This window comes from Scyliorhinus torazame, chromosome 2, assembly GCF_047496885.1.
Source record: "Scyliorhinus torazame isolate Kashiwa2021f chromosome 2, sScyTor2.1, whole genome shotgun sequence".
Classification (NCBI taxonomy): Eukaryota; Metazoa; Chordata; class Chondrichthyes; order Carcharhiniformes; family Scyliorhinidae; genus Scyliorhinus; species Scyliorhinus torazame.
The window spans coordinates 139,386,369-139,409,103 of NC_092708.1; the positions used below are offsets into that span (position 1 = coordinate 139,386,369).

Below are 22,735 nucleotides of genomic sequence, written 5' to 3' on the forward strand. Positions count from 1 at the left end.
GTAGGGCGCAGTTCCTGTAAGATTTTACCCGTTGAACATTACCAAGGAAAAAGCTTCCCATACAATCAAGACAACTACTGACAACGTCAGTTAAGCCGAGGTTGCAAGTCTCTTCTAGCCCAGCCCTTGGAAGGAAATACATCCGAGTAAAGTAAGTGACGCTCTTCCCATCGTGCAGCTCCGCTCTTGCAATTGGAGATTTTCCGCCATTTTTGAAAGTGCAGCGAGGTGGAGCTGCTGCCGGTGCCGGGGGTGGGTCGGGAAGGAGCTGCTGCCGGTGCCGGGGGTGGGTCGGGAAGGAGCTGCTGCCCGAGCCGGGGGTGGGTCGGGAAGGAGCTGCTGCCGGTGCCGGGGGTGGGTCGGGAAGGAGCTGCTGCCCGAGCCGGGGGCAGGTCGGAGCTGCTCCAGGTCCATGTGTCGCCCACATTCTCGAACCTATTGTCATGGAATTCCAAGGCAAGATTCCACTCCGCGGAGCGCACGCTCCCCCTCCTGGCAGGGGAGGGGGTGTTTGTGGAGTAAGGATGTCTTTGGGGAAAGGGTATTTTTGAGCGTGGCTTCGGTATGTGGGGGATTCAATGATGTGTGTTTGGGGCTGGGGTGTGGGTGTGTTTGGGGATGGATGGATGGGGGGGGGGGGGTGTTTGGGGATGGATGGGGTGTGGGGAAGGATGGTTGGGGTGTGTGGGACAGGATGGATGGGGTTGGGGTGAGTGTGTGTTTGGGGACGGATGGATGGATGGGGTGTGTGCGTATTTGGGGATGGATGGATGGGGTGTGTGTGTTTGCGGATGGATGGATGGGGTGTGTGTGTGGGGGGGTGGTGGATGGAAGGTGTGAGTGTGTGTGTGTTTGGGGATGGATGGATGGGGTGTGTGTCTTTGGGGATGGATGGATGGGGTGCGTGTGTGTCTTTGGGGATGGATGGACTGTGTGTGTGTCCTTGGGGATGGATGGATGGAGTGCGCGTGTGTGTCTTTGGGGATGGATGGAGTGTGTGTGTCCTTGGGGATGGTGGAGTGTGCGTGTGTGTGTGTCTTTGGGGATGGATGGATGGAGTGCGTGTGTGTGTGTCTTTGGGGATGGATGGAGTGCGTGTGTGTGTCCTTGGGGATGGATGGAGTGCGTGTGTGTGTGTCTTTGGGAATGGATGGGGTGTGCATATTTGGGGATGGATGGATGGGGTGTGTTTGGGGATGGATGGATGGGGTGTGTGTGGGGGGATGGATGGAAGGTGTGAGTGTGTGTTTGGGGATAAATGGATGGGGTGTGTGTGTTTGGGGATGGATGGAGTGTGTGTGTTTGGGGATGGATGGGGTGTGTGTTTGTGGGTAAATGGATGGGGTGTTCGTGTGTGTGTTTGGGGATGGATGGATGGGGTGTGTGTGTTTGGGGATGGATGGATGGATGGGGTGTGTGTTTGGGGATGGATGGATGGGGTGTGTGTGTTTGGGAATGGATGGATGGGGTGTGTGTGTGGGGATGGATGGATGGGGTGCGTGTGTGTGTGTCTTTGGGGATGGATGGATGGGGCGTGTGCGTATTTGGGGATGGATGGATGGGGTGTGTGGGGATGGATGGAAGGTGTGAGTGTGTGTGTGGATAAATGGATGGGGTGTGCGTGTGTGTGTTTGGGGATGGATGGATCGGGTGTGTGTTTGGGGATGGATGGATGGGATGTGTGGTAATGGATGGATGGGGTGCATGTGTGTCTTTTGGAATGGATGGATGGGGTGTGTGTCTGGGGATGGATGGATGAGGGTGTGTTTGTGGATGGATGGGTGTGTGTGTGCCTTTGGGGATGGATGGATGGAGTGTGTGTGTCTTTGGGAATGGATGGATGAGGTGCGTGTGTGTGTCTTTGGGGATGGATGGATGGGGTGTGTGTGTTTGGGGATGGATGGGGTGTGTGTGTTTGGGGATGGATGGGGTGTGTGTGTTTGGGGATGGATGGGGTGTGTGTGTTTGGGGATGGATGGGGTGTGTGTGTTTGGGGATGGATGGAGTGTGTGTGTGTTTGGGGATGGATGGAGTGTGTGTGTTTGGGGATGGATGGAGTGTGTGTGTGTCTTTGGGGATGGATGGATGGGTGTGTGTCTTTGGGCTTGGATGGAGTGTGTGTGTGTCTGGGAATGGATGGATGGGGTGCGTGCGTGTCTTTGGGAATGGATGGATGGGGTGCGTGTGTGTGTCTTTGGGGATGGATGGGGTGTGGGTGTGTTTGGGGATGGATGGATGGGGGTGTGTTTGGGGATGGATGGGGTGTGTGGGGAAGGATGGATGGGGGTTAGGGTGTGTGGGGACGGATGGATGGGGGTTGGGGTGAGTGTTTTTGGGGACGGACGGATGGTGTGTGTGTGTTTGGGGACGGATGGGGTGTGTGTGTTTGGGGACGGATGGGGTGTGGGTGTGTTTGGGGATGGATGGGGGTGTGTTTGGGGATGGATGGGGTGTGTGGGGACGGATGGATGGGGGTTGGGGTGAGTGTGTTTGTGGACGGATGGGGGTTGGGGTGTGTGTGTTTGGGGACGGATGGGGTGTGTGTGTTTGGGGGTGGATGGGGTGTGTGTTTTGGGGGTGGATGGGGGGTGTGTGTGTGGGGGGGGGGGGTGGATGGGTCTGGGGATGGGTGGATGGGTCTGGGGATGGGGGGGTGGATGGGTCTGGGGATGGGGGGGTGGATGGATCTGGGGATGGGGGGGATGGATCTGGGGATGGGGGGGGGTGGATGGATCTGGTGATGGGGGGGGGGGTGGATGGGTCTGGGGATGGGGGGGGGTGGATGGGTCTGGGGATGGAGAGGCGGTGGGTCTGGGGATGGATGTGGGCTGTCTCGGAGGGGAGTATGGGGGTGTTTAGTCAGAGGAACGGGCGATGTTAAGATGATGGTGGCTTCTCCCCGCAGTCTCACAAGGATGTGGGGCAGTGAGTGAATGCGGAGGTCGGCAGCTCCCCACTTCTAACTATTCCTCTCTCTATCCAAGCTGGAGACAGGAGACAGGAGTAGTGACCACAGTGCGGATTAATTGCATTTGTTGTAATCAGGGTATTTTGTTTTAAATTTGCGCTGCACGCGGTGTGAGGACTACAGTCGGTGCCTGGAGTTGACTCCATTTTTGTTTAGTTGGAATTTCGATTTGGGAAGAGTTTAAATTGCTGCGAATCAACATTGAAGCAGATTATATAATGTGAATTATAACCTGCCGTGACTCTGGACGTTCAAATTCTCTAACATTTAACCAGCTGCTTCAGGATGACCCAGCTGCTATTTTACATCAGGCGGCTGGAGGAGAAAGGTTCCTGGTTCCTGTCTTGTTAAAGATTGGTTCCTGTGTCCCCATGTGTCTGGGAGATTAACAGTTCAGGGGGAGGGTGGCCAACCAGCACTGTTACTGAAACATAAACCAGTTCACAAATAATTACAACAGTAAGTTCAGGGCATGTGATGTCTTTCAGCTCCAAGCAGGGTCAGCTCTTTTTAAAAAAAAAAACCTTTACAAAACATATAACTAATAAGAGGAAGCACTTCATGCGGTATATTACTGGGACCAAACCTACTTCCTGTTGAGCTTCTCGCAATGAATTTGAATCGAAAGCAGTTTAATGCCATCGAGGTCTGAGTTCTCTCTGCATTGAGATTTCACCCAAGATTAGGTCAACTGAACCAAATGGTTAATGCTTTCTTGCCCACCACACACACGCACACGAGTGCAGGAAATGGGCGAAGAGTGTACAAGGGGAGAGAAAGAGCGCTGATGGTCTTAATGAGTCGAACATGTGGCTGCAACACGGAGACATCCCTTCTCTATCAGTCGGGGCCAGTAGGTGTATTCAGACTTTAATCTGCATCACGGGGTTCACTCCTCTGATACAGGGGGCTTTCTTTCGACTGAATTGTAATGAACGATGGAATTCAGCACTGTTCGCGACTGTCATAATTTAACTAATTACTGGCCCCTGGAAATGTGGGAACGCAGTAAGTTAGGTCGATGCTTGCACTGAAGATGGAGCAAAGGAGTTATAATTAGTGTTTTGGGATGAATTATGTAAAATTAATTTGTACGTTGGAGCCACAATTTGGACTCGTTTTCACATTTGCAACTTCAGTGACTGCTAAGTGACAAATTCTGAGAAAGAAAAAATGTTGTTCGAAGCAATCTACAAAAAGAAGGTTTTGAACACTTGTCAGCTATCTAACCTTACAAGAGAATTGTATTTCTTTACTTATTCTCAAGATTACCCATGGCATTGCTTGTGGTTATTTTTTAACGTTTTTGGGAGATGAACTTTTGGCTCTTCCCCTCCCTCCCTCTCCCCAATAGCAGATCAGTTTTTGTAATTCTCATGACCTAACTTCAATTGGGTTAGCTCAAAATAAAACAAGCACAGATTTCTTGTAAATTGAATTCCTTTTCACACGAACAATCAAATTGCTATCTCTTGTAACTTGAATCATACTGATCACACCCAATCTGCAACTTTTGATTTGATTTCAGTCCATTGATACAGACAAGTACCGTATTTCCCTTTCTCACTATAGCTATGCACACACAGGCTGACCGTCTCATATTATTTACACCAACCCTCCCAAAATTTTTTAATAAATAATTCACGTTGTGTGCATATGGGGCTGGTTTAGCACTGGGCTAAACAACTGGCTTGTAATGCAGAACAAGGCCAGCAGCGCGGGTTCAATTCCCGTACCGGCCTCCCCGAACAGGTGCCGGGACATAGCAACTAGGGGCTTTTCCCAGTAACTTCATTGTGACAATAAGAAATTATTATATCATCATGTGCGCTGTGTCCAAAGGCAGGCCTGTGGCACATAGTAGCCTTTCCTTGCCTCTATCCTGTGCTAGCCGGGCCTCTCATTTGCCATTCATTTCCTATACACCATTGACCACCTTCATTTCTCTATTTCCTTAATCTTCCTGCTGCATCGTCTCTTACGAGTCAATTTCTGTCTTTATAAGAATATATACACACACGCACACACTCAGTGATTTAATTTTTAATTTTAGGATCTGAACCAATGGCATTGGGATCTCCAACATCTCCTAAGCCAGGTGCTGGTGCTCAGTTTTTACCTGGTTTCCTAATGGGAGATTTACCAGCCCCTGTAACTCCTCAACCACGGAACTTTTGTGGCAATTTGGCAGGAATAACAGATGTGCGATCTCCCTTCGGAGGTAAGTGGGTTTGTGCTGACTTTGAGTCTAGCATCTTAGTCTTACTTGGAAAGTTCTTTTTTTAGGTTTTATTTAATATATACCAGGTAGTGGGTGGGTTCATGTTGAGATGTTTAACAGGTATTTAACTTATGTAAAAATTAACAATGAACAAACTCATGTCTTGTAGTTACTATTATTGTATGTTGCTCTGTTAAACAAAAGAGATACTTCTAGTTGCATGCTATCATAGGGTTGTATAATATACTGCTTAGGCACTATGATCCACAACATTTTCAATCTAGCATTAATCATTAGAATGGCTAAGTAGTAATGATTGGATCTAGGTTTTTTTTAATAAATATTCCATTAAATCTTCTGGGCTTTAGTTACATTTGAGTCTTGCACCTGATGGAGCCCACAGGTTTTGGGAAGCGGTGTTGGATACGGTAATACAATTTCAAGTCGGGTCTGTTGAGTTTTGTTTTGCAGTGGGGTCTATTCTTTTATATTTATAAATAAGAATAATAGCTTTAAGTTATTCAATTTTTGAGTTATAAAATCTGCAGTAGTAAACATTTCTTGTAAATGAAAGACATCTCATTTTCTTTCTCTCAAATTCAGGAGGCACTCCTCCTCAACCAGTTGTACCCACTCCAAAAGATAAGTGTGGTGCACCGCCAGTTCGTAGTTTATATGATGATTTGGGAAGCTCAAGAGCTGGTCTTTCACCCTTAAATTCACGACAACTGGTAAGAAGCTAGATACAAACCCAAGGGTGATTTTTCTGGGCAAAATATTTCTGCACTCTTGTATTGAATGTGACTATAGCTTCTGGGGAGTTTAGAGCAGGATGCTTCATAGGAGCCCTGCAAAGTGAAATTTGACAGCCACTTAAGGGCAGGTGACTAATGTTCCCATTAAACTGAGTGGGTGCAGCTGCGTAGCAGCCTGGAAGATGCCTCACAGATCTTGCTCGTTCATATGGCTGCGAACAATTTATAGGACTGCACTCTGCAATTTAATTTATAAAGGGAATATCGCAGAAAAGCTTGGTCAAAGAGATAGGTTTAAGGATCCTCTTAAAGGAAGAAAGCAAGGTAGAGATGTGCAGAGGGTTGGGGATCCAAGCAGCTGAAAGTATGGTCACCAGTAGGGGAGGATTAAAACTGAAGATGCCTAAGACCAGAATTAGATGAGTGCTGATATCTTGGAGGATTGTGGGGCTGGAGGAAATTGAAGAAATGTGCTGGGATTTGAAAACCAGGCTGATAATTTTAAAGTAGCATTGCTTAATGTACACTATCCAATGTAAGTTAGTGAGCAAGGGGTGTTGGGTGGACGAACGGGATTTGGTGTGAGTCAAGGCACGAGCAGCAGAGGTTTTAATGAAGTCAAGTTCGAGTCAGTGGCCAGAGAGTGGAATTTGCCAGGTAATGGTGAGGGGATGAGAATGAAAGTCATTGCAGGTAATTCTCTGGCTACAATTAGATAGATATTGGAGCAATTCTGCAACTTTTCAGTCATTCTGTCATTCACTACGTTATTTTGCTGCGCATTTGTAATGGTGTTTAAGATCACAAATCTACTCTTTTAAAAGTAGTTTCTTCCTCATTTTGCCTAAATTCTTTATGCCATATATTTAATGCGGCTGGGTGGATGTGCACCATGCTTCCAAATTTCTGGCAGTGCTGTTTTCCAATGCTATGATGTACCTGGATGTTGCAAGGAATTACTCCACTTTCTTTATTGTGTCTTTCCCCCCCCTCCCCGCCACTTCACTTTGTAGTTCTACGTATAAAATTGCGAGAAGTGTGAATCATGATTGCCTGTGAATTAAATATAAGTTTATTTAAGAATAATTTCTCATTAGACTTTTTTAAATTGCAGGGTAATCTTTCAAAAGTTCAAACTCCTCTTTGTGGAAATAACTTAGTAACGCCTGGATCAGGTATGTGCACTATCAGGTGTAGTTCTTCAATGAGGCATTTGCAGTTTTTTGATTAAAACATGGTCCTACAAAGTTTCGGTCTTCATCAAATTTTGTTTCTTCACTAACAATATATGATCAAAGCGTTCACAATTTTCACAGTGAGAATTTTTGATATATTAAGATAAAAATTACTTGCCTTTTCTATACCTTTGGCTTCCAAGAAGATCCTTGCAATAGTTTCAGCCTTCAAAGTACTGCTGGCATGTTCCTTGTGTGCAGATAGCCTTTTTCTGCTGGTTGCAAAATGAATATCCAGTGTGAGACTGCTTCTCTGCTAATTGATCTTTTGTGAGTCTATTCCCAAAAGAGCTGACATTTGAAAAGGGATTTGGAAAAACAAGGATCTCCATTTCTTTAAGGGATTTAAATAGAACTGGCTAGGCCATAGAAGGCAGAGAGTAGCAATGGAAGGATGCTTTTCTAATTGGAGGGCTGTGACCAGTGGTGTTCCACAGGGATCAGTGCTGGGACCGTTGCTCTTTGTAGTATATATAAATGATTTGGAGGAAAATGTAACTGGTCTGATTAGTAAGTTTGCAGTTGACACAAAGGTTGGTGGAATTGCGGATAGCGATGAGGACTGTCGGAGGATACAGCAGGATTTAGATTGTTTGGAGACTTGGGCGGAGAGATGGCAGATGGAGTTTAATCCGGACACATGTGAGGTAATGCATTTTGGAAGGTCTAATGCAGGTAGGGAATATACAGTGAATGGTAGAACCCTCAAAGAGTATTGAAAGTCAGAGAGATCTAGGAGTACAGGTCCACAGGTCATTGAAAGGGGCAACACAGGTGGAGAAGGTAGTCAAGAAGGCATACGGTGTGCTTACCTTCATTGGCCGGGGCATTGAGTATAAGAATTGGCAAGTCATGTTGCAGCTGTATAGAACCTTAGTTAGGCCATACTTGGAGTATAGTGTTCAATTCTGGTCGCCACACTACCAGAAGGATGTGGAGGCTTTAGAGAGGGTGCAGAAGAGATTTACCAGGATGTTGCCTGGTATGGAGGGCATTAGCTATGAGGAGCGGTTGAATAAACTCGGTTTGTTCTCACTGGAACGAAGGAGGTTGAGGGGAGACCTGATAGAGGTATACAAAATTATGAGGGGCATAGACAGAGTGGATAGTCAGAGGTTTTTCCCCAGGGTAGAGGGGTCAATTACTAGGGGGCATAGGTTTAAGGTGAGAGGGGCAAGGTTTAGAGTAGATGTACGAGGCAAGTTTTTTACGCAGAGGGTAGTGGGTGCCTGGAACTCGCTACCGGAGGAGGTGGTGGAAGCAGGGACGATAGTGACATTTAAGGGGCATCTTGACAAATACATGAATAGGATGGGAATAGAAGGATACGGACCCAGGAAGTGTAGAAGATTGTAGTTTAGTCGGGCAGCATGGTCCTACATGTTCTTTGTAGTTAGTAATCAAAGCAGCTGCCCTGGGATAAGGGCAACACTGGGGCCAGGAGACTTCTAAAGGGCTGCTGTGTGAATGGGGTGCATTGAACAATCTGGTGTTGGAAATGGATATCCCTGTTAATGCCATTAGATGTTGCAGCCAAATGTTTCATATCATTGCTACTAGTGACATGGTATCTGCTCATTAAATGTCCTCTAGGTTGTGTGTGTGCTGTTGCTAATTTTTGGCTGTAAAATGATAAAATGACAAACCTAATGACTAAGTTTACAAAGGTATATTTCTGAACCTAATATTAGTTTGCAACATCTCCCATCATAACCATAAGGCAAGTGTCTTAAAACCATTTCTGATGGAAAGGGTGCAGAGGAGATTTACCAGAATGTTGCCTGGTATGGAGGGAAGATCTTGCGAGGAAAGGCTGAGGGACTTGAGGCTGTTTTCGTTAGAGAGAAGAAGGTTAAGAGGTGACTTAATTGAGGCATACAAGATGATCAGAGGATTGGATAGGGTGGACAGTGAGAGCCTTTTTCCTCGGATGGTGATGTCTAGCATGAGGGGACATAGCTTTAAATTGAGGGGAGATAGATATAAGACAGGTGTCAGAGGTAGGTTCTATACTCCGAGAGTAGAAAGGGCGTGGAATGCCCTGCCTGCAACAGTAGTGGACTCGCCAACACTAAGGGCATTCAAATGGTCATTGGATAGACATGTGGACGATAAGGGAATAGTGTAGATGGGCTTCAGAGTGGTTTCACAGGTCAGCGCAACATCGAGGGTCGAAGGGCCTGTACTGCGCTGTTATGTTATATGAATGGAGAAATTATGCTGATGGAAATCAGATGCTGATGATAACTGGTTTCCTGTACACACCTAAAGTCCAATCCTTCAAAATTTACCGTGTATAGGTGTGATACTTGTTTCTAGTAAAGCCCGAATTTGTTTATTGCTGAATAAAGGAGAAATGCATTAATTTAAAATTTGTGTTCAACAATAAGTCGTTTTGCCAACAGGCACACAAAATTACTTCTGTAGGTTGCACTTGAATAGTAAACATTTCCTTTCTACCTTAGGTACGAGCGTATTTAGTCCGACCACTATTGGCCAACACCGAAAAATCACTCTTTCTCCTGCACAGGTGGATCCTTTCTACACGCAAGGAGAATCTCTCACTTCAGATGATCATTTAGATGATACTTGGATTACAGTTTTCGGGTTTGTATGATTTATATTCTTTCCTAGAATTGTAGACTGCTTGTCTGGGTATACAGATTAGAAGTAAATTGTTCAACCTTTTAGTTCCCGATCAAATGTAATTTAGTGTGCAAGTGTGTGTGCAAACTGTATATTACATTACTTTGGACATTACAAATTCTGAAGGATACAAAGACATTCCAGGTGTTGCCATACTGTGGCTTAAAATAGCTCTGAATCTGGGGTTGCTTCATTTTTTGCTGGAAATATTAAATGTAAATGTTATAATTGAGTGAGGAATCAAATGGATTTCATCTTTTTCCACTTCTTAGTTGACCATAACAGGTCCTCTTTAGAAAAAGGTATTGAGGTTATGTTTTCCAATTCAGTGAGTGTTCAACGGTTTACATGGTGTGTAAGGCACACAGATTTTCTTGAGCTTTTTGAAAAGAAGAAACAATCCTTTTTATTGTCTAACCTTGTTTTAAGAAAAATATTTTTAAAAGAAAATGTGACTTGCGTGTGTGTGCATGTGGGAGGATAGCTTAAACAATTTATAAAGTAAAGTTAAAAGATATATGGCTTAGCTGGCTTCAGGCTGAAGTCATGGTACTTCTGAGTCAGTGTCAAGGTGGTTTAAAGATGTATACACATTTGTCTGTTCCTCTGATGATAGCAACTGTGGGGTTGAGACCTTTTCAAAACCTCTACGCGGAACCTGGATAGTCAAAATCAGCAGCAAAAAAGCTTGTAAGTTGGATAGAGAGAGAGGGACACTTCACTGTTTCAGTTTTTTGTTCTGGTCTGCAGGGAAAAAAAGTTGCTGAAACAGGGTAACTGACTTGTCATATGACCCACTCTCCAACTGACCAATGACACACATATGGTCATGGCGAGTTATTCCAGTTATAACTTGATTATAAGGCCATAAGACATAGGAGCAGAATTAGGCCACTCGGCTCATCGAGTCTGCTCCGTCATTCAATCATGGCTGATATTTTTCTCATCCCCATTCTCCTGCCTTCGCTCCATAACCTCTGATCCCCTTATTAATCAAAAACCTATCTATCTCTGTTTTGACGACACTCAGTGATTTGGCCTCCACAGCCTTCTGCGGCAAAGAGTTCCACAGATTCACCACCCTCTGGCTGAAGAAATTCCTCCTCATCTCTGTTTTAAAGGATCGTCCCTTTAGTCTGAGATTGTGTCCTCTGCTTCTAGTTTTTCTGACAAGTGGAAATATTCTCTTCACGTCCACTCTAGTTGGTTTAGCTGGTTGGCTGGTTTAGCACACTGGGCTACATAGCTGGCTTTTAAAGCAAATCAAGACAGGCCAGCAGCACGGTTCAATTCCCGTACCAGCCTCCCCGAACATGCGCCGGAATGTGGCGACTAGGGGCTTTTCACAAAAACTTCATTTGAAGCCTACTTGCGACAAGCGATTTTCATCCAGGCCACGCAGTATTCTGTAAGTTTCAATAAGATCCCTCCTCCTCCTAAACTCCAACGAGTACAGACCCAGAGTCCTCAACCATTTCTCATACGACGTGTCTGCGTGGTTTTCCTCTGGGTGCTCCGGTTTCCTTCCACAGTCCAAAGACGTGCAGGTTAGGTGCATTGGTCATGCTAAACTGCTCTTAGTGTCCAAAGGGGTTGGGTGGGGTTGCTGGGTTATGGGTATGGGGCGGAGGTTTGGGCTTAAGTGGGGTGTTCTTTCCAAGGGCCAGTGCAGACTCGATGGGCCGAATGGCCTCCTTCTGCACTGTAAATTCTATGATTCTGTGACAAGCTCTTCATTCCAGGGATCGTTCTTGTGAACCTCCTCTGGATCCTTTCCAAGGCCAGCACATCCTTCCTTCGATACCGGGCCCAAAACTGCTCACAATACTCCAAATGGGGTCTGACCAGAGCCTTATATAGCCTTTTCCTAACTGCCGACTGAACCTGCACGTTAACCTTAAGAGAATCGTGAACAAGGACTCCCAAGTCCCTTTGTGCTTCTGATTTCCTAAGCATCTTCCCATTTAGAAAATAGTCTATGCCTCCATTTTGCCTTCCAAAGTGCATAACCTCACACTTTTCCACACTGTAGTCCATCTGCCACTTCTTTGCCCACTCCCCTAGCCTGTCCCAGTCCTTCTGCAGCCCGCCTGCTTCCTCAATACTACCTACCCCTCTACAGATCTTTGTTTCATCTGCAAACTTGGCAACAGTGCCTTCAGTTCCTTCCTCCAGATCATTAATGTATATTGTGAAAAGTTGTGGTCCCATCAGTGACCCCTGAGGTTCACCGCTGCCATCCTGAAAAAGACCCCTTTATCCCCACTCTCTGCCTTCTGCCAGTCAGCCAATCCTCTATCCATGCCAGGATCTTACCCGTAACACCATGGGCTCTTAACTTATTTAACAGTCTCTTATGCAGCACCTTGTTAAAGGCCTTCTGGAAATCTAAATAAGTCACGTCCACTGGTTCTCCTTTGTCGAACTTCCTTGTTACTTCCTCAAAGAGCTGTAACAGATTTGTCAGACGTGACCTCCCCTTGACGAAGCCGTGCTGACTCAGTCTTATTTTACCATGCACTTCCAAGTACTCCGCGATCTCATCTTTAATAATGGACTCTAAAATCTTATCAATGACCGAAGTCAGGCTAACCGGCCTATAATTTCCCATCTTCTGCCTCCCTCCCTTCTTGAACAGTGGTGTTACATTAGCCACTTTCCAGTCCTCTGGGACCCTTCTTGCCTCCAGTGATTCCTGAAAGATCATCACCAATGCTCCACAATCTCCTCAGCTATCTCTTTTAGAACCCTGGGGTGTAGTCCATCTTTTCCAGGTGATTTATCCACTTTCAGTTTCCCCAGAACCTTCTCCTTAGTAATGGTCACTGAACTCACCTCTGCCCCCTGATTCTCCTGGAGCTCTGACATCCCACTGGTGTCTTCCACCGTGAAGACTGATGCAAAGTAACGATTCCGTTCGTCTGCCATTTCTTTGTTTTCTATTATTACTTCTCCGGCCAAATTTTCCAGTGGTCCAATGACTATTTTTGCCTCTCTCTTACCTTTTATATATTGAAAAAAACTCTTCCTATCTTCGTTTATATTACTAGCTAGCTTGCACTCATACTTCATCTTCTTTCCCCCCCCCCCCCCCCCATATTGCTTTTTTAGTTGTCCTCTGCTTGCTTTTAAAGGCTTCCCAATCCTCTGGCTTCCCACTAATCCTTGCCACTTTGCATGCTTTTTCTTTAGCTTTTATGCTGTCCTTGACTTCCCGAGTCAGCCTTGGATGCCTTTTCCTCCCCTTAGCATGTTTCCTCCTCCTTGCGAAGAATTTCTGTTGTGCCTCCTGAATAACCCCCAAAAAACTCCTACCATTGCTGTTCCACTGTCTTCCCTGCTGGGCTCCTTTTCCAATCAACTCTGGCCAGCTCCTCCCTCATGCCTTTGTAGTTACCCTTATTTAATTGTAATACTGTTTCATCTGATTGCAGCTTCTCCCTCTCAAACTGCAGGGGTAAATTCTATCATATTATGGTCACTGCTCCCTAAGAGTTCCTTCACCTTAAGTTCCCCAATCAAGACTGCCTCATTACACATCAAATCCAGAATTGCCTATTCCCTAGTAGGCTCTGTCACAAGCTGCTCCAAAAAACCATCTCTTACACATTCCACAAATTCCTTTTCTTGGGATCCACTACCAACCTGATTTTCCCAGTCCACCTGCAAATTGAAGCCCCCAATGATTATTGTAATATTGCCTTTTTTACATTCCTTTTCTATCTCCTGACTTTATTTTCTGCCCCACCTCCTGACTACTGCTAGGGGGCCTGTACATAACTCCCATCAGGGTCTTTTTACCTTTGCGATTCCTCAACTCTACCTACAGAGATCCTATGCCTTCTGATTCTATATCGCTCCTTGCTATCGATTTATCTTAATTCCTTACTGACAATGCAACCCCGCCCCCTTTGCCCATCTGTCTGTCCTTTCGATAGGACACGTATATTTAGATTCCAGCCCTGATCCCCTTGCAGCCACGTCTGTGATGCCCACAACATCGTACCGGCCAATTTCAATGTGCGCAACAAGCTCATTTACCTTGTTCCGTACACTGCATGCATTTAGATACACCCTCAATGCTGCATTGCCCACCTCCCTTTTCACACTTGTCACCTTTTTTGCTCTGCCTGAGGGTGGTGTTGTTTTATTTTGGTTCTCTATTTCCCCTTTCAGTTATTACACCTTCTAAGCTCACATTCTGGGTCCCACCCCCCTGCCGTACTAGCTTAAAACCTCCCGAGTGAATCTAGCAAACCTCCCAGCCAGGATATCAGTCCCCCTCCAGTTTCGATGTAACCGGTCCTTCTTGTACAGGTCCCACCTGCCCTGGAAGAGATCTCAGTGGTCCAAAATCTGAAACCCTCCCTCCTGCACCACCAGTTTGGCCACGGGTTTAGCTGCACTATTCTCCTATTTCTAGCCTGACTGGCACATGGCACAGGGAGTAATCCTGAGATTAGATCATGGCTGGGAATTCCCAACTGAGCTGGAGTCTCATTGTCCATGTGATTGTCTAATGGTTTGAATCCATTCCATTGAGCACCCAGGTGATTGTACGCTTTGTTACTAGGACAGGAAAGGGACTGCTATTCATACAGCTTCACGTCTGTTCTCCCTGGCGTGGCTTTGCAATCGATTATCTCCATTTCAATGGTTTTGTCATGTAAACTGTTCAGAGATTCAAATATTGAACCATCTTTGATTTCACATCACTGGCATGTAGCCTTACTTTATAAAAAACCTTTAGGGGTTTCCAGCTGGTAAATTCAAAAATCATTTTTTGATATAAAACATGGTTTCACAACATATTAGGTGAATTGAATTGCAATTACATTGGCAGCAATTAATCTAATTCATAAGGAATGCCAATTTGTGTAGAACAGTCTTTTTCAGCTTACTCTAGTATGTTTTTTAAGATTACATTGTCTGCAGTGACATTTAAAACTGAAACCTATTTCTGTTCAAGAATAGTACAGTCGAGAAGGGACATAATTTGCCCATCAAACTAATGGTTCGATTATGACCTTGGGTGACTGTCTGTGTAGAGTCTGCACTTTCTTCCCAGTGCTTGCGTGGGTTTCCTCCAGGTGCTCCGGTTTCCTCCCACAGTCCAAAGATGTGCAGGTTAGGCAGATTGGCCATGATCAATTCGTGGGGATAGGGGGGCATTGGTGTGGGTTTAGGTGAGTTCCCTTTCGCAGGGTTGGTGCAGACCCCATGTGCCGAATGACCTCCTTCTCCACTTAGGGATTCTATTCTATGGGAATTATTGAAAAACATCCATTCAGAACAATTCTATCTCCTAGCGTGTTTGTGTGTCAGTGTTATTGCCCCTTTTCTCCCATGGACTTCAGTTTTGCTGCTGAGCTGTTTATGTCTTTTTATTTTGTCACTTAATGCCACGGTCAGGTTACATTGAATTCATAAAATAAATCTTTGTTAGATAGTCTCCTGGCTTCGCTGCTAGGAATATTTGTTTTTATAAATTTAGAGTACCCAATTATTTATTTTTTTCCAATTAAGGGGCAATTTAACGTGCCAATCCACCTACCTTTGGGTTGTGGGGGTGAAACCCACACAGACACGGGGAGAATGTGCAAACACCACACGGACAGTGACCCAGGGCTGGGATTCGAACCCGGGTCCTCAGCACCCCAGTCCCACTGCTAACCACTGTGCCACATGCTGCCCTATGCTGGGAATATTTTGAACCGGTAAATTATTACGGTTGAATACCTAGGTTACTGATAGATCCAATTGCATTCGGCATTTTCAGTTTCCTGGTTTACTGGTGGACCACTGGCGGTGAGCCAACTCAATACATGTGGGTGAATTACATGATTAGATATCAGTTTATAATCCGTTAGCAGAATTGACTAACTAGCTTAACTACCTTGTCTGAAGAGCACTTTGGACAATGAGTGGAAGAAGTGAAAGATTTGTTGATGATCCTTATCTAAGTCACTGCAACAGAATTATACTTTCAACTGTGCCTTAAGTTGCAGCTTTTTAACTACATTTTCAGTGAAGCTTTCTATTAATGGTTAACCTGTCTCCTAATTATTTTGTGAGAGAATCACGCTGACCCTTACTTTTCACCAAGGATTCATCCATTTAAATTTGAGGCTTGTAATTTCAGCAGTGTTCTAACTCTGGAATGTTGAATTAGAAAATCTGATACTCTGGACTTATAAATAGCAGATTGGTGACTAAGAAATATCTGGTCCTTTCAGAATTGTCACTTAAGTGCTAACTAGAATCCAGCTAAAGATTGACATAGCATGTGTGGTGCTATTACAATAGTAGGTTGTATAATCTTTACATTCACTAACTAGCTTCTAATCTTTGCTACATTGCCAAGTGTCGGGTGGAGACTGAACATCTGGCTTGATGTGGTATTGGAAGCAGACCACCTGCCTGTGTGCAGTATATATATGACTGAAAGAAGAAAATCTCAGGTATTTGTTTTTAAAAAGACGCATACTAGTGGCTAGAAGTTGTTTCCTGCTCCTACAAGAACTTACTCCTTGTTAGTGCCTGAACATGTGGTTTTAACTTCCAGTCTGAAGTGTTATTCACTGACATTGGGGATAAGATTAATTAAGCTAAGAAAAATCTCATTGCAGGTTTCCGCCAGCATCTGCTTCATACATCCTCCTGCAGTTTGCACAATATGGAAACATTTTAAAACACGTGGTAAGGTTTTGCAAATCGATAAAGCTTTCCAGTTGCTGTGATTCTATTGCTGTTTGGAATAGTGTATTTTTCCTATTTATTGCTTGAATGTTATGGATAAATATCATCTGAATGAACTTTTCCATGGACTCTAGGTGCTTTTGATTCTGAAACGGCATAGACATTCCACCTTGGGTGCAGGCAGCAAACGGAGTGCAATTGCACTGACATTCTAAATTGAAGTTTTATGGTTCAAGTTTCTGCCAAACATATTTGTGTAATCATAGATATATCTCCCATGAACCAGCATAATGGAGAATTGTTTTACTCGCCTTGCATTTAAAAAAAACTTTTATTTAAGTGGCAACATGGTGATTTTATTAATGCAGCTGAAATTCAGTCTTGTCCACCGTCTGTGAGTGACCTGATTTTAAATCACTGAAAATGACTTTAAAATAACCATGCTGAAATAGTTCAATTGGTGTGCACTCGTCCATTGCTTCCCAAACTATTTTCCAATGCGACCCCATTTTAACACCTGGGGCGGGATTCTCCAACCCCCCCCCCGCCTGGTTGGAGAATCGCTGGGGGCTGGCGTGAATCCCGCCCCTGCCGGTTGCCGAATTCTCCGGCACCGGATATTCGGCGGGGGTGGGAATCGCGCCGCGCCGGCTGGCGGGCCCCCCACCCCCCGGCGATTCTCCAGCCCGCGATGGGCCGAAGTCCCGCTGCTGGAATGCCTGTCCCGCCGGCGAGAATCAAACCACCTCTCTTACCGGCGGGACAAGGCGGCGCGGGCGGGCTCCGGGGTCCTGGTGGGGGGGGGGCGTGGGGCGATCTGGTCCCGGGGGCTGCTCCCACGGTGGCCTGGCCCGCGATCGGGGCACACCGATCCACGGGCGGGCCTGTGCCGTGGGGGCACTCTTTTCCTTCCGCCTTCGCCATGGTCTCCACTATGGCGGAGGCGGAAGAGACCCCCTCCACTGGGCATGCGCGGGGATGTCGTGAGCGGCCGATGACGCTCCCGCGCATGCGCCGCACGGCAAAGTCATTTCCGCGCCAGTTGGCGGGGCACCAAAGGCCTTTCCAGCTGGCGGGGCGGAAATCAGTCCGGCGCAGGCCTAGCCCCTCGAGGTGAGGGCTCGGCCGCTCAAGATGCTGAGAATTCAGCACCTTTGGGGCGGTGCGATGCCGGACTGATTCACGCTGTTTTTGGTGCCGGTCGGCGGACATCGCGCCGATTGCGGAGAATCCCGCCCCTGAAATGTAACCAATTCGATCCCTGTTGCCAGCAAAAGCAAAACCACAATAAACAAGCATAGTGACATTCAATATATAATGATTGAAGTTTGCATATTGTAGACCAACATATATAAATATGGAAATCTGTGTTTTAAAGCACTTTATAAAAATGGTACTTTGTGAACTGATGTAGGTGGCAGCCAAACTCCCTATCCCCTGATGATGGAAAACTCATGTTAGCCTCTACCCTCCCCGCCCAACAAGCCCAGAGACCCAATGTAATTAGCCCTTCTCATCCTACATACGGACGCACATGTGTAAGCAATTTAATGTGTGGATGCTTGGCATTATTGATAATTTCTGTTTAGAAACTGGATTCGTGTTTGGAAAACATTCCTTGTGGATTCAGTTAATAAATTGGGTGCCCTTATTCAATGAACTGAACATAACGTGAGCTTAATCGGAATGGACTGCAACACTGTTTTCATTCACATGATCCAGGCTGAAGCTATAGACATTTTACCCATTGAAAAATTCAGCGAATGTTTGTGCATTTTACAGTCACTTTAAAGAGCTTTGCCGTGAACGTGAATGTGTTGCTCAGTGCCCCACATTGGCAAACAATCTGTTTTCTTTCCTCTGACAATGAGGACAGGAAGCCAAAGAGCTGCTGGTCTCAGCAGAAAATGTAATTTCCTTGAATTTTTAAATTAAATGCTGTTTCTCTGTGCAATAATGCTGATTCTGACATTGACAGAAGCCAATATTTATAATTTAATATTGTAGTCCTTAGAAATTAGTTAAGTAAAACACTAAAATGTGAAATATTAATCTTTGTTGCTGACTAGTTTTTGTCCCGTACTTGTGGGGAGAAGGCCTTTTTTAATATCCTTTTGTGAGGCTGTCAAATTCTACATTTAAAAAATATGATTGGCAATAACAAATCCACTACATTTATGCTTCCTTTCCACTTCTGCTTCGGTTGTCTTTCATGTTATTATAAAGTCCCTTCGCCCTCCTCTGCCTTCCAATCCTCGTTCATTCCCTTCCAAAAGTAAAGCATTCAACCAATGCACTCCCACTCAATTGAATAATTTCTGGATCAGTGCTTTAGTCATTGCTAAGTTTCACTGTACAGACCACCAAAAGTCTTTTCTGTTCATATGGGTTGCCTCCCCTCTCCAAATACATCTGTTCACCCAATAGACTGCCCCCATTCAATTAAATGATTATAGTGCTATGATCCGGAAATTAAAGATGATACAGTTTTGATTCCATGATAGAAACAAGAGAACTTCAGCATTTGATTACATTAGATTCAGTCCAGACAAAATCATTATTCAGTCTACGTACTTTGACACAACAATGCAGCCCAGGTCTTTCAGGTATTGGAAATGTAAGGCTTTCCAAAACTGGATCCCAATTTATGATAAATGTTCCCAATTAGATTTCCCCTAGCCTTATGTATATAATGGCACAAAACAAATGAGCTATCCTGTTCAATATACAGCTTGACATGGTGTTACTTTCACATGTTTTGGTTCATAAATCTTTTTGTTTTGCTGGGTAGGCTTCTAATTTATTTATGACATATTGTTGCCTGTCTGACAATCTACAGTTATCTTGTTCCATTTTTAAAAAATAAATAAAATTATACCTAAACCTGACTTTTTCTTTGCTGGAATATTACACAGATGTCAAACAATGGGAACTGGATGCATATTCAGTATCAGTCTAAACTCCAGGCTAAGAAAGCTTTAAGTAAAGATGGAAAGATTTTTGGAGAAGCTATCATGGTTGGAGTGAAGCCATGCATCGATAAGGTGGGTTGTTGAAATTGGTGGTCTTGTTTCAACTCTGAAAATTTAAACTCAAGTCTCTCTTGTTTTCAGACAGTTTATTGATGAAACCCAAGGTGAAGAGACCTTGTGGAAAACGCTGCTGGTACACTGAATGTATACTTTGGTCAGTCCTTTGATTGCCTATCCAAATATCTCTGGCTTGATGTCAAGTTTTACTTGATAGTTCTCTGAAATGTCTTGGGTGGATTTATAATGTTGCGGGCCCTAAATATATGCAAGTGTCATTGTTGGATAATGAAATACCTCGTCAATTAAAATGGAACCGAGAACACAAATTATATTCTTGACTTAAGCATTTGTCAATAACAGTCTGCTGATTACTTTGGAATTCGTTTTCTTAAAGGAATTAAAGGCAGTAGTTCAGAGTGCATCGTATTGCTTGGGTTGGGGGTTTCCTAGTTTTCTTGCCGTCACTGTTATACGTCATGTAAGTAAAAGGTGAAAAAATGTTCAGGCGATGAAGGGGAAAAAAAGGAAAAATCAAAAACTACCTCATGACATTCTTGAATATTGTTTAGAGATTTTTGGACAGAAAAATGTTTTACTTTTGACAGAAAAATATTTTAACGTGCCAATCCCAGCCCCTTCCTTGCTGGCACGAAAGGAGTAAAATTTCTTAATCACCTTGTAGTATCCTGGTAGTTGGTGAGGGGAGAAAATGCCTACATTTTAATGGTTCAATTTTGAAGATAAACAGAAACGAGGATAGAAGATGGAGACGAGTACTTGGCTTTTCTTGTTATGCAGAGTGTTATGGAGACAGCTGATCGAGGTTGTGGAACACACTTTTGCGTCTTCACTCCTCCAATCAACACTCTGGGTACACCTATACAGTCGCCAAGCACACCTAGAACAACTTCAATGAGACCTCTGGCTGCAGCGTACAAAGCTTCTAGCAGTGACTATCAGGTAAATGTGGAAAAACTGGAAGTTGGTGGTGGTATTTAATTTGATGTGTAGTTCGAGCTAAAATCGCTAATAATACCTTTTTTTTCATTTTAGGTGGTTTCAGACAGACAGACACCTAGAAAAGATGAGAGTCTTGTTTCCAAAGCCATGGAGTACATGTTTGGTTGGTAGTGCTCCTGATAAGGCAGTTGGATTTTGGAGTATGGATTTTGTTTTTGAATACTCCCAATTGCAGATAAACACTTAATATGCAATTGCGCAGACTGCTCTAGTAATTAACAACACAAAAACTCCACTAATACAGTTGGTTAGTTGTATAACCACTTTTGTTGAGACAAGGGGGTGCATTTATCAAGAACAGGTAAATTGTAAATAGTTTGCACTTTAAAATTTGACTTCATGCATAAGTTTACAGGAAGTGTCATTACAAGGGTGAGTTGCCACATGAAGTTGGTAACCAATGTTAAAATGTCAAATTGTTGCCTTAAATTTTTTGGTGCATGCATTTCATGAAAATGTTTTAGGGTGGGGCGATATACTTTTCTGATCATGTTCTTTATTTCTCTGAACTGAAATATGTCCCTGACATCTTCAATTGTATTTTAATCTACATTATCAAGGAAAATAAATTATCTTTGTACACCTTAGGAAAGTCCAAGACCATGTGTAGTATAAATGATATGCTTTCCTCAAATTTATTTTTCCTATATGAACTGATGGTTTTGCTTCAAACTGATAAAATTACTGGAGGTTAATCTGATTTTCTTTTAACGCTAAAAAGTTGCAAATTTTAAAGTTGAACCCTATAATTGCATATTCCCATGTGTTATTAATAATTTCTGGTGACCATTGTTTTGTAAAACAAGTTTTTAAGAATTGATATTTTTCTAAAAGCAAATATGATATTGTGTAACAGGATTTGCAGATAGATAATGAAGTTTGTGTATGAAATTCTAACTTTCGGGGATTTTACAGAATTGTGTGCATTTATAGAACCATCTATTCTTTTTATTCTAAAAATCTGTTTCAGAAAACGTCCAGTAGCAGTCACAAATTAAGAAAATACTTTTGCATATAAAAAAATGGTATCATGGAAACGCTACCACATTTGAAAATAAAGCTGAATGCGTCAAGTGGTCATGTTCCACCAGTTGTAGTCTGGCCAGCAATTTTATTTCAAGGTGTAAGTCAATGTTAAGATTCCCCCTCCGCAAATTTATATGATGTCAAATCTATTGTAGAGAATGAATCACAGACCATGTGGAAATGCAAAGAAGTAAATGCTTCTGAGTGCATAAGATCAGATCTGTTTTGTTCATTGTCACGTGTACCGAGGTTCAGTGAAAAGTATTTTTCTGTGAGCAGCTCAAACAGATCATTTAGTACATGAAAATAAAATAAAATGAAAGTACGTAATAGGGCAACAAGGTTCACAATGTAAATACATAGACACCGGCATCGGGTGAAGCATACAGGAGTGTAGTATTAATCGGGTCAATCCATACGAGGGTCATTTAGGAGTCTGGTAACAGCGGGGAAAGAAGCTGTTTTTGAATCTGTTCATAAGATTAAATATTTGGGTGCAAATTTCCAGTGCTATGTCAGTTATTCAAATTATGGTATGCATGGTAATGGGAGCACTGTTAAAATATTGCTAAGTTGGTTTCTAAATGCTCTAGTGTATCATTTATATATTTAAATACTTAAATTATTCACTGGGATATCTTTCTGTATTGTTGTAACTCTTGGGGGTGGGGGGGGTTGGTTAGCAGATACATGATATAGATTTCATCAATATGTATATTTGGATGGGGTTAGAAAAATGACTTTTTTCTACAAGTAATTTGTGGAAAATTGTTCTACCCTACGTTTCACAGGGCTGGGCAGAGGGAAATGCATTTGCATAACTATATTGTAACCGAAGCTTTAAAATTCAGTTTTGCATATATTTATGACTTCAGTTTCCAAATGTTTTATAAATTTGATATAAATTGTGAATTATTGCAGTGCTGTTTGTTTCTTTACTCATTATGCTTCCAGCCTCACTCCTGTTATGTGGTTAGCAGATCTTTGCTGGACAGTATAGGTAGAACAATTGACTTCAGTGCCCCTTGAAAGGTGGATTAAGTGGCAGGGAGGCTTCACGCATGTAGCCTTTATTGTGAATTCTGCTAGAATCTGTTCATTTGTGAGTTGAGTAGAAACACAACAATTTGTAA

General features: G+C 43.7%; 1 protein-coding gene across 4 annotated transcripts; it reads left to right on the forward strand.

The window, feature by feature from the left end:
* Window position 1: 1 nt before the first annotated feature.
* nup35 (nucleoporin 35) lies at window positions 2–22,522 on the forward strand. Of its 4 annotated transcripts, none has more exons than XM_072477711.1 (9): window positions 2–151; window positions 5,022–5,189; window positions 5,793–5,920; window positions 7,059–7,119; window positions 9,645–9,786; window positions 16,455–16,524; window positions 19,440–19,568; window positions 20,355–20,516; window positions 20,610–22,522. In XM_072477711.1, the coding sequence occupies exons 2-9, from the start codon at window positions 5,033–5,035 to the stop codon at window positions 20,685–20,687; spliced, it is 927 nt and encodes a 308-aa protein (XP_072333812.1). In that variant the 5' UTR covers window positions 2–151; window positions 5,022–5,032; the 3' UTR covers window positions 20,688–22,522. The 4 variants fall into 4 exon arrangements, with proteins under 4 accessions (XP_072333812.1, XP_072333807.1, XP_072333802.1 ...); XM_072477706.1 differs by lacking the exon at window positions 2–151 and adding an exon at window positions 288–456; XM_072477701.1 differs by lacking the exon at window positions 2–151 and adding an exon at window positions 501–518.
* The last annotated feature ends 213 nt before the right edge of the window (window positions 22,523–22,735 follow it).

Excerpts from the sequence above, each read along its gene's own strand:
- nup35 (XM_072477704.1), top strand. The coding sequence starts at position 3,776 with ATGTGGCTGCAACACGGAGACATCCCTTCTCTATCAGTCGGGGCCA. Across the intron at positions 5,921-7,058 it reads CCTTAAATTCACGACAACTG|GGTAATCTTTCAAAAGTTCA; the intron begins GTAAGAAGCTAG and ends TTTAAATTGCAG. Across the intron at positions 16,525-19,439 it reads GAAACATTTTAAAACACGTG|ATGTCAAACAATGGGAACTG; the intron begins GTAAGGTTTTGC and ends AATATTACACAG.